At 35.9% G+C, this 11,729-nt stretch overlaps 1 protein-coding gene across 1 annotated transcript; it reads left to right on the top strand.

Moving 5' to 3' along the window:
• The first annotated feature begins 363 nt into the window (after positions 1-363).
• On the top strand, positions 364-11,422 carry LOC107863565 (protein ORANGE, chloroplastic). The gene is made up of 8 exons (XM_016709534.2): positions 364-766; positions 852-966; positions 1,991-2,107; positions 3,478-3,564; positions 3,730-3,806; positions 9,683-9,810; positions 10,186-10,322; positions 11,091-11,422. Exons 1-8 carry the CDS (start codon positions 573-575, stop codon positions 11,166-11,168), a joined length of 933 nt encoding a protein of 310 aa, XP_016565020.1. The 5' UTR covers positions 364-572; the 3' UTR covers positions 11,169-11,422.
• The last annotated feature ends 307 nt before the right edge of the window (positions 11,423-11,729 follow it).

The following is an 11,729-nucleotide window of genomic DNA, read 5'->3' on the forward strand; positions in this document are numbered from 1 at the left end:
GTGTCAAAAAGAGGAACAAAAAATGCTCCCTCCATTTCATAATAAATAAATTATTGAATTTTGACACACAGATTAAGAAAAAAAATCAAAGATATAAATTTAACATAGTTTTTTATTTTTACCCTTATTCAAAGTACAAAATCATATTTATTTTATTTTTTTCAGTTGATGGGCCCCTTGGTTGTCAAATCTTTAAAGATAAATTTGAAAAAAAATTTCAAATGATTCACTTATTTTGAAACATCAAAAATACTCTAACAATTCATTTATTATGAAACGGAGGGAGTAATAATTATCCTATCCTGTCCATTTAATGGCATGGCTCCAGCATGATATATTAACAACAACGACCCAATGACACGTATAAACCACCCAATAATTTTATTTTATAATTTGCCACTAGATTTTTTTTTTTGGGGGGGTTTGGGGGGGGGGGGGGGTGTTGTTTAACGAGAAAAAATTCCATAACACACTTACCGCCAGTACAAAGCTTGATGCTCTTTCTTGGCCGTTACCTCTTTGTTAATTGATCTTCATGAAGCTTGTAGTCTGATTTTTCTGTGTATCAGAAAATGGTGTGTGCAGGCCGAATACTATGCTCAACGACGCCGTTTTGCTCTTCCACTTGGGCGTTTCGTAGCTCAAGATATGTCCATCATGGTAATGGTAGAAACAGAATTAGATGGCGATCCATGGCCTCCGATGCTGATGCATCTTCGTATGCTACTTCTATAGATTCTGAATCCTCCGATAAAAATGCCGCTGGGTAATTTGAGAAATTATTGTTTGAATGTTTCAATTCTGAGTTATGATCAATTATTGAAAGTTCTTGGAGTGAGTGATTTGGACAGGTTTTGTATAATAGAAGGGCCTGAGACAGTAGAGGATTTTGCTAAAATGGAGTTGCAAGAAATTCGAGATAATATTACAAGTCGGAGAAATAAGATATTTTTGCATATGGAGGAGGTCTGCCTGTCTTCTTTTTCTCATATTTATTAGTATATCTTTTCCCTTCTTAGCTCAGTGTGCAGGTTTGTAGCTTAATAATAGTAAACATTGATCTATTGTTCTCAAAGGTATGATATAGTTGGGGAAATAATTGTAAAGAACCTACTGATAACTCTATGTAGAAACTGTAGAGCATAGCAAATACTTTTAATTTTTTTATTTTTCATAATTGTGGTGTTGGGGCTATCTTAATTTCCACCTCCCGCTAGCAACAATGACCAAGTAACTTTGTCTACTATAGCCAGGACAGGTATCTCTGTCACTGCGGGATTTTTTGAACTTGAGACCTCATTCGACTCACTTCATTGACCACTAGGCCACATCCTTGGTGCTACAACATAGCAAATCCTTTTTGTCATAATAATTGATCACATATAGTTAGTTCACATTAATGACCGGAGAAATGTATATATATGACAAAATAAGAAAGAAAAAGGATGCAAGATGTTTCATTTATATAAATATTACCACTGAACTATTATGAAGGAATCTTTATTCTTACTTAATTATTAGGCTTAAGGTCAAATTGGTTGGTTCGGTGGAATAGGTGTCAAGCAAGTATTTTCCTAATATGGAGTAAGAAATATGATGGTGTGGGAGACATGTCACTGTGTAACAGTTATGAACCTGGTAAAATAAAGTATAGTAATAAGTTGATTTGTTGCATAAATCTCAATGTCACTTTTGCCTATTATGATGGAGTATAATTTACTGTGGTTTTTATTACAATTTTGCTGATATGAAATACAATCTGCTTTCAGTATTGCCTCTCAATGTTTCTGCGTTGCCTATCATGAATAGAGATGTTACCATTATTATATTGATCAGAATCCTATTTTTTATTCGAATTATCTATACTTATATCCATGGTATCCCTGCTCTGAGTTTGCAGTGGGACTTTGGTTGCTATAGTTGCATAATCAGATAATTATGCTCTTTCAGTGACAAATTGTTATTACTTCTAATCTTCAAACTTGAGCAGGTACGCCGGCTAAGAATACAACAAAGGATAAAGAGTGTTGAGCTTGGGATACTATCGGATGCACAAGAAAATGAGCTTCCTAATTTTCCATCATTTATTCCCTTTTTGCCTCCTCTTGTAAGTACTTTTAGCTTTTGCAGAATGTTTATGTAGTGGTCAGCAACTTATAATAACCCAACGTCCCAGTTAAAATAATGTAGGGAGATCCTTTATTTTTCTTTGGCCAAACACATTGTCAGACCCCTCAACTTGGCATGAACTTTCACTTTGACATCTAAAGTGGACGTTGTTCATTTTAAACACCTAAACCAGCTACCAACGGTGTCATTTGGCACCTTTTTGCATCAGCTCTGGCATGTGGGTTGCAATCGCTTCCAACATGGATTAAACGGTCAATTGATTTGTGTCAACTCATTTTAAATCGCCACATCATTATATACACCCACAATTATTATTTTTTTTTAAATAAAGACCAAAACGCATGGCAAGGTGTCCAATGAATTAATGACATGTAGTTTTTTGGCCAAATAATTATAGAAAAGCCCCACCACAACGTCTTCCCCACCCAACCACAGTTTTCTTCGAGCTTAACCTCCATTATGGAGGTTGAAGTTTCCAAGGATGATAAGCATACCTCCTCATACTCGAAGGATGACAGATTCGCATTAATAGCTTCACAAATTTCAGACATATGACTAAAAATAATATGGAGGAGAAGGAGGCCAATGGTCAGTTAGAAAATTAATTAACAGAAGAAAATATAGATACGATTGGGAGTTGCTTGGAAGAAAACATAGATACTTTACAGGATGGGTGCTTGGAAAGGAATCCTTGTAGACCAAATTGTATTTTAGTAATATTCTTTAAGAGTTAATTATCATATTGATAAAATATTTAACTTTTCGTGTTTGAATTAGGAACTTAATTTTATTAGTTTTTTTGTTTTCTTGTACACATATTTTTAGACAAAAACATAGGTTATATTGTTAGATGTGATATGAAAAAAAAACATTCAAATAAATTATCTTCTAAGAGATAGAGGGGGTTTGGAAGTACCATTAAAAGAGTTTGAGCTTGATAAAGGGGGTTTGGAAGTACCATTGAAAGAGTTTGATCTTGAAAAATTGGTGAAAGATAATGGGATGAAAAAATGGGGAAAAAGAAGATAAAATTAAATTAAAAATGGGCTAAAATAAGGTTGTCACGCGTGCAAAAGTCTACACTCACTTTGTCATGTCAGCGAAAGGTTCCAAAATGACAAGGTGGCTAGTTTAGGTGTTTAAAATGAACCACGTCCACTTTAAGTGCCAAAGTGAAAGCTCGTGCCAAGTTGCGAGACCTGGTGATGTGTTTGGCCTTTTTTTTTCTCTCCAACGCCCAATTTGTGTGGATTTACATGGACTTGCTACCCTCCTCATTTTTTCTTTTTGGTGGGGAGCACTGCAGGCTATGCAGTATTTAACTACCGTTTTTATGTTTTTTTCCAGACATCAGCAAATCTTAAGCAATATTATGCCACTTGTTTATCCCTCATTGCCGGATTTATGCTTTTTGGTGGACTTCTAGCACCCAGTGTAAGTTTCTCTTTTTTCTTATTGTTATTTTGACCTATTGAGTTAAGGTGAAAATCTGATTAATTTCTGAGGTATTCGTAGATCCTAACAATCAGTTCAAACTCCTATATATCCCTTATGAAGCCTACTACTTTTACCATCTAAAGTGTGCTCATATTGCTGCAGTTGGAGCTAAAATTGGGACTAGGGGGCACATCATATGCTGATTTTATTAGAAGCATGCATCTACCAATGCAACTTAGGTATGTTTGTAGCTATTGTATGTTTGCTTAGCAAAGAAGTATTCACTTCTGTACCACCAACAGCAATGGCTTCATAACATGTAGGCTCACCAAAATAAAGGGCCAACACTATAGGTAAAACAATTATGTTCTCACTGCTAGTAATCTGTATAGGCATCTTTTATTGAATTAAGGTCATTGAAGTGTAGCACATAGGATGCTAAAATGAAATTCTTAAGGTTACTTATGTGTGACCAGAACCGTGTCATGGTGTTCTTGTTGGTTTAGTTAATAAGACAAGGTACCTACTTTATAATCGCAACTTTAAATTACTCGATTCTATCAAATGTGCCACCCTTTTCACAACCTTTGTTGCTCCCAGGATTTGAGGTTTGGGGGTTTTGAAAATTAGCATAGGACAACGACCTAAAGCTAATATATAATAACACCAGCAAGCTAATGAACAAGTATCAAGCTTCAATTTATGTTAAAAAAAAAAAGAACGAAACACTTAAACAGCATATAAATGTAAACGTTATCATAACAAGTTTACTCGACAATTTGTCATGTTTAAAATATGATGAAATGATCAATGATTGCATCACTTAACTTGTTTGAAAATTAATTTTATTTTTGAGGGTTTGTGAAGAAACTAATAGCCAAATCTCTTTTGTTTTAGAATAGATTGTGCTTTTTGCTTTTTTAACTTGTAATTTTCTGTTTTGTTTTCTCGTTGAAGTTATTAAAATATAATCTGCAAGACTATAAAGCTCTTTTAGGGTAAATATAATTTTTTGACGGATGTAGCAGTGTATTCTAGATTTTCTTCTAGAAAAAAAAAAGCGCACTAAACATAATAGAAAATGAAAAAAAGAGGTTACACTATTAAGTTGCCCCACTGAGCAATTCGCTTGTCTGTCTAGGTGGTAGTAAGGTTGTAGTAAGGTTGGATTCTCAGGCGGTTTGTAAGAGGGATAGTTTTAAGTATCTTGGGTCTATGATTCAGGGGAACGGCGAGATTGATGAGGATGTCTCTCACCGTATTGGGGGCGGATGGATGAAGTGGAAGCTCGCCTCGAGGGTATTGTGTGATAAGAAGTTGCCCCTAAAGCTTAAAGGCAAATTCTACAGGGTGGCAGTCCGTCCGGCCATGCAGTATAGCACGGAGTGTTGGCCAGTAAAGAACTCTCATATCCAAAAAGTGAAGATGGAGGAAATGAGAATGTTGCGTTGGATGTGTGGACTTACTAGGGGTGATAGAGTTCGGAATGAGATTATTCGGGAGAAGGTGGGAGTGGCTTCGGTGGAGGATAAAATGCGGGAAGGAAGATTGAGATGGTTTGGGTATGTGATGAGGAGGGGCACGGATGCACCGGTTCGTTGAGGTGAGAGGCTTGCTTTGGATGGCTTTAAGAGAGGTAGAGTTAGGTCGAAGAAATACTGGAGAGAGGTGATTAGGCGGGACATGGAGCAGTTGCAGCTTACTGAGCACATGACCCTAGACAGGAAGATCTGGAGGACGTGTATTAGGTTAGAAAGCTAGTGCCAAGTTGGGTAGGTAGGGTAGGGCTTTACTTGGTTGGTGTATTAAACCTGTTTTGCTACCTTGTTGCATGCTGTATTACGATTGCTTAATCTTTTTTGTTTACTATTCCCCTGTTCACTATTCTTTTGTAATTAGCGTATTTATGTATTATCATCTTTTTGTTTGGATTTGATTACTATTTCCTGTCTTGAGCCGGGGGTCTATCAGAAACAGCCTTGCTACTTCTCCGGAGGTAGTGGTATGGACTGCGTACATCTTACCCTCCCCAGACCTCACTATGTAGAAATAAACTGGGTTTGTTGTTGTTGTTGTCTTGGTGGGTTCACACTTTAATTAATATCCATATTTACTATAGTTTCTTATACAATTACAAGGTCTACGCAAAAACTACTAGGTTCGTCCGAACCCCTACATTACACTATAGCTCCTCCTCTTGCTGATACTCTTCAAAAATGTCGATGGTTGCTTGTTGGATCCTCCAACAATAGTGTACTCTTTAAGGGTCCGACAGGGTGCAGCAACACTTTTAAAGAGTCCAAGCAACTTAGTTCACAACGATAGTTGTACTGCAAAGACTTTTTTCTTTTAGTAATGAGTTGTAATTACTGCATGGAGCGAATTATGATATATGCAGATAATCTATCATAGAGTTTGTCTATGAAAAACTTTTTGAAAATTTTTGGATTACATGGTTGTTACATTTTCCAAAATAACTAATGAATGAAGAACGGGAAAGGTTCAGTTTTTTATGGGAGAAGTTCTTCCTGCTCTTAAAAATTAATTAATCTTCAAGAATTACAGTTATCCAAACATGTTAGCCCAAACGTTTTCTTCCAAAACCTTTTCAAAAAACTTTTTCCAAAAATTGTCTAAACTAATGTCACAAGGAGCACATTAAATGCTTCCCAAATTGACTAATTCTTGAGACACTCTTCTTATGTTGTGAGGAGTCAGAAGTTCTCTGCGATCTCTTCCATACAAGTTGTTGGTATAATATACCATAAATAACAATATTTACAGTTGAAAAATAAAGAGAGATGTGTCGATTACCCCTGAACTTATCACGTTTTATTCATGGTACACTTGTTGGTATAATATACCACAAATAACAATATTTACAGTTGAAAAATAAAGAGATATGCGTCGATTACCCCTGAACTTGTCACGTTTTATTCATGGTACACTTGAACTTTGACTAGTCTTAAGTACCCCCGAACTTATTCTTTTACTACATCGAGCACCCTTTTTTTTCTGATGTGGCAAAATGTTTGATTTCACACTCCATCGCGCGCGTGATGGAGTTATTTTTTGGCCAAATCATCATTTTCAATGGTAAAAAAAGAAAAAAAAACTCCATTTTCCTTTAATTTTTTCAAAAAATTCAATTATCCCTCTTCCTCCATCACGTCCAATTTAAAAAAAAAAATTCATTTTATTGCTTCTACTTTTTCTACTTATTTCTAACTCCATGAATTATAATAGGAGACTTGTTTGTGCATGTGGGTCTCCTCCAATTGTGAGAATTTCATGGTCTGATGACAATTTCGAACGTAGATTCCTCGGTTGTATGGATTAAGGTGTAGGTAGTTATATTGGTTGACGATTTTTAGTCTCTAATGATTTGATTTTTGATTTAACCGATAAGAAAATACTCATAAAATAGAAAAAATAGTAACTAACATGAAAAGAAATCGAATCTTAGTTGCAACCAAAATCCTACTTATATATTTATATATATATGGGGTGTAAAATAATAATTTAGCATAAACTTATTGGGTTATCGATTTACCCAAATCAAAATCGAATCAATAACCCAATAATTTTAAAAAAAAATTATTAACCCAATAACGATAAATCCATAACATTTTTATTGGTTCGATTTTTGTACACCCCTAACTTAAATTGCAATTTTTTACTCCATTAATTATAATAAGAAACGTATTTGTGCATGTAAGTCTCCTCAAAATCCTAATTGAAACACTAATCGGAAACTACTATGAAACACTAACCTGAAAAAATAATTTCGTATTTTAAACACACAAAAAAATATAATTTTTTCAAATAATAACTTACTTGATCATCGAGTAAAAGATGCGGGAGGAAAGGTTGAGATGGTTTGGGCATGTGATGAGGAGGGGCACGGATGCCCCAGTTCGTAGGTGTGAGAGGCTAGCGTTGGATGGCTTTCGGAGGAGGAGAGGTAGGCCGAAGAAATACTGGAGGGAAGTGATTAGACATGATATGAAGCAGCTACAGCTTACTGAGGACAGGACTCTAGATAGGAAAGTGTGGAGGTCGCAGATAAGGGTAAAAGGCTAGGTCACGTGCGTGGGTTGTAGCTAGTAGTAGAAGAGCTTATGTATAGCTGGGCTAGTAGGACTGTGTCCATAGGTGGGGATCGTACTTTCCGGATGCCATATTTCTTATCTCTTATTTCATATTGCGCTTATTTATCTTATTTTGTATTGCTCTGATTTCTATTTTATTTTTAGTATGTCTTATTCCTTTTATGTTATACCACCCACCATGCTTAATGGTGCATTACGCTCTTGCTTACTATTCTCTATCTTGAGCCGGGGGTCTATCGGAAACAGCCTCTTTACTTCTTTGGAGGTAGCGGTATGGACTGTGTACATTCTACCCTCCCCAAACCCCACTTTGTGGGAATACACTGGGTTTATTGTTGTTGTTGTTGTTGATCGTCGAAAATTCAACCTTTCACTATTTCGGAGTAGAGGTAGAGGAAAACTGAAAAATATAATTTTTTAGAGAAAATTCGGATAATTAAGGGTAGAAGTGGTTTATTTTTTAATATAGGATCAATATAAGGGGAGCGGATGGTATTTATCTACGTGGACAGACACGTAGGCATTTTTTTCCACGTGTACGCGCGTGTTTTACACGCTCTGGTCCTTCAGCTGAAAAGGGTCACGCGACGTACTAAAAGAACAAGTTCGGGGGTACTTAGGACTAGTCAAAGTTAAGGTGTACCATGAATAAAACGTGACAGGTTCAAGGAGGTAATTGATACTTCTCTCAAAAATAAAATGAACAAAAATGAATAAATTGTATTCAGGCTGAGGTGTGGATATCTCGCTCTCTTTAAAGAGATTCAAGCCCACTAAGGCATAATCTACACCAATCCAGCAGTATCACTCTTGACTTGTCCCCTCTAGGATACAACAACCCATCTGATGTACAACTCAAGCAACTACGGATTAGTTGAAGAGTCCAAAGCTCCGCCAAAAGAATACCTTCCTTCAACATAAGATTACTTTCTTTATACTCTCTTTTATGTATTGAATACAGTATTTTTTGTCTCAACTCTCTCTTTCACTATTCTCACCTCACTGCGTACTATAATATTTTCTCACACTTCACATATTTCTTATCGTATAACACAAAGGAAGAAAACACTATTATTTATAGGTGAGGAATTCTTCCTTGTAATGAATAGGAAGAATGTGGGTAGTAAAGTAGGTAGATGAATGACCTGGAGGTTACATAAGTTACATGAGTTACAAGGCATAAAGAGAGGTAGAATAATTGGTGAATAATGTGATAGTGGTTACAATGGTATTAAGGACAATAATAATCACATTTAGCCACCAATATAAGTGAGTAACTAGGCACACAAATGCCATTAACGACTTGGCATATGCAGCAGTAGTACATCACAATTTGCAAACCAAAATGATGCAAACATTTTATAATATTAAAATGCACCTACACAAGTCATCTATGGAAAGGAAAAAAAAGCAAAACAAAAGAAAGATAATTTGCATTCTTTCAAAATCATTCTCCAAGACTGGACACAAATAGGAAATGGATTGAGTAATTATGCAATATCTACAGCTACTTATCCTTTAATTTTTCTCCAGCTGTATGTTGAGGGAGGAAACCTGTATGCTCATTGCTCATAAGTTTTTATTTATGTTGAATAGATGTGGAACGTGGTGACACTTGCTAATCACTTTTAAAACTGAAAGTGATATAAAGCATATGAAGCCTTCATTTTTAAGTATTGCTTTCTCCGTCCCAATTTAAGTATCTTAGTTTGACTGGGCGTGCAGTTTAAGAAACAAAGGAAGACTTTTGAATCTTGTGGTTTCAAACTTTCCAGGTATAATGTTGGAAATTGGAAAACTTATTATAAAAAGAGGCACTCTTTTTTGGGACAGGCCAAAAAGGAAATTCAGACACTTAAATTGGAACGGAGAGTATTAAAGTTCCAATTTTTGGGTTGTATAATGTACATCATAAACTTGAAAGATCCAATTCTTTGATAGGGTAATGCTTTGTGTGTGTATCTGTTTGCAACAATTTCACAGTATGTTAATGTACTTCGCAGTCAGGTTGATCCAATCGTGGCATCATTCTCTGGGGGTGCAGTTGGGGTGATCTCTTCTTTGATGGTTGTTGAAATCAATAATGTGAAACAGCAGGAGCATAAGAGATGCAAATACTGTCTTGGAACAGGTGTGTAATCTGTTAGTAATTCAAAATTTTGAAGGTCTAGTTATTTTGCAGGCTATTGGAGTAATTTGACGACATATCCTGGAATTCTCCGAGTGACACCTTTTTCCTGTTGTCTATGGATTACCTCTCAAAAGTTCTTGACTTCTTCAAATGGTTCAGTCATCACGGAAGGTCCTGCAACTTGCTTGCTACCGTGAATCACCACTAATTAAGAAAGTGCAAAGTTAGGCTTTCTTTGTTTAAATCTTTGGACTCTGGGAGGGATTTTCTTTTTTGCTTTTTGAAGGGGTCAAATTTTTTGTAGAAATAGCATTCCAACTGGCGAGCAATTGGAATGCAGGTAAGTTTTATGATGATTGCTAAATATATGTGCAGGATATCTTGCTTGTGCTCGATGTTCCAATACTGGAGCTCTTGTTCTTATCGAACCTGTTTCAACAATTAACAGAACAGACAAGCCTCCGCCACCACCTAAAACAGAGAGGTGTCCCAACTGTTCAGGTTCAGGAAAGGTGAGTGTATGGTTCAAATTTATTGGCTCCAAATTGTTCACTCTGTGCACCTACAAGAATAAATTGGACTGGATAAATTGAAATTCTCTTTCCTTACCAATGCTCAAGGTATGTAGCCTTCCGATGAAGTTGCCTGAAAGACATATTTGCAAAATGCCACAAAACGTTAAGCATTTTGCAAAATGCCACAAAACGCTAAGCATTGTGATCTGGGAAGGGGTAAGGGATAGGGCGCACTTATTCTTAACATTGGGTGTGACTGTCAAGTTAGATTAAATATATTACCCTGGTTAAGGTTTGGTTTTGTGTTCCTGTGTATTTGAAAATGGAACAATAGGGGGTAGAGAAAATTCAACTAAAGGATAGAGGCAAGGAGAGAAACGCACTGAGCGACTTCTATATTTGTCACTTAAATCCAAAGCTACTCATGGCTGGCCCTTGGTGGACAATGGAAACATATTCCAAATAACGCGAGTAGCCACTGGACATTAGTAAGAGACATCCCCGGTATATATAGTGATTTGAGTGTTCCTTTTATTAGTTTTCACAATAAGAATTTTGTTTTATTTAATAAATAAAAAATTCTTTTTTTATTCCTTAAAGATGACAGGTGAAATAGAAGGCTTAGAATATTTTACCAACAAGACAATGTTATCTTGTAGATCTATCAGTATTTGCATCACCTTCTGTATTGTTGTTGGATGTATCATTCTTTGGAATTTCCACAAAAAGTGAAAGGAAATTAAGTTGAGCTTCTATCCTTGGCAGGTCATGTGCCCTACGTGTCTTTGTACTGGGATGGCTATGGCAAGTGAACACGACCCACGAATTGATCCTTTTGATTAAATACAACATAGATTTCCTTACTGGGACTCTTTAACATTGGATATGTAAAGTTTAGATGAAGCACCATTGCTAAATGGACAGCTCCTATTTAATAAGAGTCTGGTTTAGAAAAATATGAGAAAATCTTCGTCATCATAAGGACGAGTAATGCTGAACCTCTAAATACATGATTTGCTTTTCTATGCAAGTCCAGCGGACATCTTCACTAATCTGGAATTTGTAAATTTATATATTCAAGTATCTTCTTGATCTAACAAGTTACCAGGAACAGTGAGTGCAATAACAGCTTCGCACATTTACATACATAAATGTGGAGACTTTTGTGAGGCAATGCTTAGCAGAGGCAACGTTATCCACGACTGAAATAACATTGTATTGTTCAATGTGAAATTAGGGGTCATTTGGTAGAGTGTATTGAAAAAACTAATGCATGCATTAATTAATGTGTACGACCAGTACCTTGTTTGGTACAATTTTTCAGTCTATGTTTACTTTGCATTAGTTATACACTCTATTATGTATAGAGGTATGTGTTGGTAATACACATTATTTTCTATGTAT

Source organism: Capsicum annuum, chromosome 3, assembly GCF_002878395.1.
Source record: "Capsicum annuum cultivar UCD-10X-F1 chromosome 3, UCD10Xv1.1, whole genome shotgun sequence".
Lineage (NCBI taxonomy): Eukaryota > Viridiplantae > Streptophyta > Magnoliopsida > Solanales > Solanaceae > Capsicum > Capsicum annuum.

Coding starts and splice junctions, on each gene's coding strand:
- LOC107863565 (XM_016709534.2), top strand. CDS start 573: ATGGTGTGTGCAGGCCGAATACTATGCTCAACGACGCCGTTTTGCTCT. Junction 9,811..10,185: donor CAAATACTGTCTTGGAACAG/GTGTGTAATCTG, acceptor ATATATGTGCAG/GATATCTTGCTTGTGCTCGA. Junction 10,323..11,090: donor ACTGTTCAGGTTCAGGAAAG/GTGAGTGTATGG, acceptor TATCCTTGGCAG/GTCATGTGCCCTACGTGTCT.